The sequence below is a fragment of the Myotis brandtii genome, unplaced genomic scaffold (genome assembly GCF_000412655.1).
Source record: "Myotis brandtii unplaced genomic scaffold, ASM41265v1 scaffold208, whole genome shotgun sequence".
Taxonomy (NCBI): Eukaryota; Metazoa; Chordata; class Mammalia; order Chiroptera; family Vespertilionidae; genus Myotis; species Myotis brandtii.
In genome coordinates, this window is record NW_005357764.1 from 1,869,657 (window position 1) to 1,874,289 (window position 4,633).

At 42.6% G+C, this 4,633-nt stretch overlaps 1 protein-coding gene across 3 annotated transcripts in view; it reads right to left on the bottom strand.

Annotated features, from left to right (window-relative positions):
• NSD1 (nuclear receptor binding SET domain protein 1) overlaps nt 1-4,633 on the bottom strand; it is a 133,510-nt gene that overhangs the window by 77,713 nt on the left and 51,164 nt on the right. The window contains exon 1 of one of the 3 annotated variants that reach the window (XM_014539065.1): nt 1,867-1,888. The exons of the other annotated variants lie outside the window; for them this stretch is intronic. Within the exon in view, the coding sequence (XP_014394551.1) occupies nt 1,867-1,873 (7 nt within the window). The 5' untranslated portion in view covers nt 1,874-1,888. Of the gene's footprint in view, nt 1-1,866; nt 1,889-4,633 lie in introns of those variants that run through there. 3 annotated transcript variants of the gene reach the window in all.

The following is a 4,633-nucleotide window of genomic DNA, read 5'->3' on the forward strand; positions in this document are numbered from 1 at the left end:
GGCCCTGCTCTGTGCGTGACAGGGGGTGGCGCTGCAACCTCCCCATCGACCCTGCCTTGAGTGTGACAGGGGGCAGTGCCCCAACCCCCCAGTCGGCCCTACCCTGAGCGTGACTGAGGGTGGCATTGCAACCTCCCGATCCGCCCTGCTCTGTGCATGACGGGGCGGCGCCCCAACTCCCCAATCGGCCCTGCTCTGAGCCTGACCAGGGGCTGCACTTAGGAATTGGGCCTGCCCTCTGCCACCCGGAAGCAGGCCTAAGCCAGCAGGTCGTTATCTGCCGAGGGGTCCCAGACTGCAAGAGGGCACAGGTCGGGCTGGGGGACCCCCCCCTCCCCCGCCCCCCAAGTGCACAAATTTTTGTGCACCGGGCCTCTAGTATATATATAAAAGCCTAAGTGACCGTCCAACCAGTAGCTATGACGTGCAATGACCACCAGGGGGCAGACACTATGATCATAAGCTATGATGTGTACTGACCACCAGGGGCAGGCACTCAACATAGGAGCTGCCGAGCTGCGGTGACGGCAGCTGTGGTTCTCGGGTGACACACCTGGAACCAGAGAAGAGGGAGCCCGATACTGGGGTGCATCACCCAAGAACCGCCCTCTTGTAATCCAGGACCCCTCGGGGGATGTCGGAGAGCCAGTTTCAGCCCGATCCCCATAGGCCAGGGCGAGGGACCCCACCGGTGCACGAATCCATGCACCAGGCCTCTAGTTAATAATGTAAGAACTACGTATGGTGCGGGGGGGGTGGGTAGTAGACTTACCCGAGGGAACACCTCATCCTATATAATAAAAGCATAGTATGCAAATTGTCCCCTCAACCGGGAGTTGTCCGGGAGTTCGACCAGGGGGCGGGGCCTGGAGGGAGGCCCCAGCCGACGGCAGTAGCAGTTGGCCGGGAGAAGAGAGGGAGTACCAAGCCGGCAGCCGCTAGCCTCTAGGGACCCTACCAGTGTACGAATTTCGTGCACTGGGCCTCTAGTAAGTTATATAAATGTCTAACCAGTATGCTATAAACTTGAAACTAATGTAATATTAAATGTCAACTGTAAATCAAAAATGTAAAACTTGCCCTAGCCAGTTTGGCTCAGTGGATAGAGCATTGACCTGCATACTGAGGGATCCAGGTTCAATTCCAGTCAAGGGCATATGCCGGGGTTGTGGGCTCAATCCCCACTGGGATGCATGCAGGAGGCAGCCGATCAATGATTCTCTCTCATCATTGATGTTTCTATCTCTCTCTCCCTCTTCCTTCCTCTCTGAAATGAAAAAAAAGATACATTTTTTAAATGTAAAACTTATTTAATTTGAAAATCTGGATTAAAAAATACAATGCAACTATATCCTCTCTACAAGATTTATCATCTTAGATATAAACACACATAGACTGAAGATGAAAGGATAAAAAAAGATATACACAAATGAGAGCAGAGGTGACCCGACCTAGGCAAAATAAACCTGACTCAAAACTATAACTAGACATAAATAGGATCATTATATAATGATAAAAAAGTCAATTCACTAGGAAAATAAAGTTTTAAACATATTTTATGAAATAATTATAAATATATATGTACAGAACACCAGAGCACCAAAATATATGAAGCAAACACTGATAGAACTGACAGGAGAAATAGACAGGAAAATAACAGTATAGTATACTACCAGGCTCTCAGTAATTAATAGAATTATCAAACAGAAGATTAATATGAAAACAGAGAACTTGAGCATCATTAGAGACCACCTGAAATTAACAGACATAGATAGAACACACATTCTTCTCAAGTACACATAAAACATTGTCCAAGAGAGATCATATAATAGACCACTAAACAATTTCAGAAGATTGAAATCATACCAAGCATCTTTTCCAATCACAATGGAATGAAACTAGAAATCAATGGCAGTTGGAAAACTGGAAAATTAAGGCATGTGGAAAACAATGCACTCTTAAACATCCAATGGGTCTGAGAAGAAATTCCATTAAAAATTTAAAAATATCTTGAGACAAATGAAAATAAAAACACAATATGCCAAAATTTATAGGATGCAGCAAAGAAATACTAAGAGGAAAGTACATAGCAGAAAGTGCCTACATTAAGAAAAAAGAAAGATACCAAATAAACAATCTAATTTTATACCCCTAAGAATGAGAAAAAGAACTAAATCCAGTGTTAGCAAAAGGAAGGAAGTTATAAATATTAGAGTAAAAATAAACAAAATAGAGAATAAAAAAAGTATCAACAAAACAGATCTTTTTCTCTAAAGAAAAAACTGACAATCTTTTAGCTTAATTAACTACAAGAAAAGAAGGAAAAAAGTCTTATCCCTTAAAAACATTGATGCAAAAAATCTTTAACAAATACTAGCAAACTGAATCCAACAGCAGCACACTGAAAGGATTTTGGCCTGGCCTATGTGGCTCAGTTGGGTGGGTGTCATCCTGTGCACCAGGAGGTTGGGTTGCCGGTTGATTCCAGGTCAGCGCACATGCCTAGGTTGCGGTCTGAATTCCTGGTGGGGGGTACAGGAGGTGTTTCGCTCTCACATCAATGTTTTTCTCTCTCCCTCTCCCTTCCTCTCTCTCTAAAAAAATCAGTAAGAAAATATTTTAAATAAATAAACAAATGGATTATACACCATGACCAAGTAGGATTCATCCCTGGATGGAAAGACAATTCAATATACAAAAATGAATAGATGTAATACAACATATTAACAGAATGAAGAAAGTCACATGATCATCTCAACTGATGCAGAAAAGGCTTTACAAAATTCAACACTTTGAAAACTACAAAACATTGCTGAAATTAAAGACACAAATAAATGGAAAGACATCCTATGTTCATGGACTGGAAGACTTCATAGCAGCAATACGCCCATACTACCCAAAATCAATCTTTAAAGTCACTGCTATCCTTATCAAAATTCCAATGGCATTTTTTACAGAAATAGAAAAAAATCCACCCTAAAATTAACACGTAATCTCAAAGGATCCTGAATAACCAAAATAATCTTGATAATGAAGAATAACAATGGAAGCTTCACACATTCTGTTTTCAAAACATCTTATAAAAGCTACAGTAATCAAAGCAATATGAGCTTACCATCAAGATCAGACACAGAAATCAATGGAACAGAATAGAGAAACCAGAAATAAACCCTTACATGTATAGCCAAATTATCGATTCCCAGTAAGGGGCGTGCAGAAAGCAGCCAACTGATGTTTCTCTCATCATCTAGCTATAATAATAAAAGCGTAATATGCTAATTAGACCAGACAACCTTCCGGACAAAGCCTGCGCTGCGAGGGAAGCCCAGGTCCCGGGTGCCTGCTGGTGGCCGGAGGGAAGCCCGAGTCCCTGGTGCCAGAGGGAAGCTGGTGCTGGCAGTAGGGGGAAGGAAGGCCTACTCTTGCATGAATTTTGTGCATTGGGCCTCTAGTTGAAGAATAAAAATATATTTGGGGGAAAAAAAGAAAAGAAACATCTACTTGAGTTCTTTGCCCATTTTTATATTTGTTTGCTTTTTTTAAATGTCTTTACTTATTTCAGAGAGGAAGGGAGAAGGCGAGAGGGATAGAAACATCAATGATGAGAGAGAAACATCAGTAGGCTGCCTCCTGCATGCGCCCTACTGGGGATGGAGCTCGCAACCCGAGCATGTGTCCTGACCAGGAATCAAGCTGTAATCTCATGGCTCATAGGTCAATGCTCAACCACTGAGCCACACTGGCTGGGCGAATAGATGTTTCTTCAAAGAAGATGTACAAATAACCCAAAAGCATTATGAAAAATGCTCAGCATTACTAATCATCAGGAACTGTAAATCAAAACCAAAATGCGATTATCACCTTACACCTGTTACAAAAATAAAATAACAACTGTTGGCAAGGATGTGGAGAGATGGGAACCCTTGAGCACTGTTGAAGCCACTGGAATAAAAGTATAAAGATTCCTGAAAACAATTAATAAAAAGAATTTTCATATGATTCAACAATACCACTTCTGGGTATATATCTAAAAGAATTCAAAATACACCCTGGCCAGTGTTGTTCACTGTTAGAACGTCAGCTGGCCCACCAAAGGATTCAATTTCCAGTCAAGGGCACATGCCTGGGTTGCAGGTTCCATCCCCTGCCCTGGCTGAATGCGTATGAGAGTCAGTCAATGTGTCTCTCATATCGATGTCTCTCTCTCAAAATTCAATGGAAGAAATATCCTCAGGTTAGGATTAACAACAAAAAAACGCACAAAAAAAGTAGGTTTGGTTCATATAGGAAATAAGAGACTAATCCTATCTAATAAAAGAGAAACATGGTAATTAGCATACGACCGCTACCCTTCCCATTGGCTAATCAGGGCGATATGCAAATTAACTGCCAGCCAAGATGGCGGCCAGCAGCCAGGCAGCTGGAAGCGAACATGAGGCTTGCTTGCTTCAGTGAAGGAGGACTCCAACGTTCCCCGCCTGCCTTGCCGGCCTCTGAGCTGGCAGTTTGAAACATTGTAACAAATATAGAAGCTAAACAAAACCCCAGAAACCAGCTTTCAGCCGGCCGGGATCTCAGAGCTGGAGTTATACATTGTTTCGATTATAGAACGCAAACAAACCAGATACCAGCT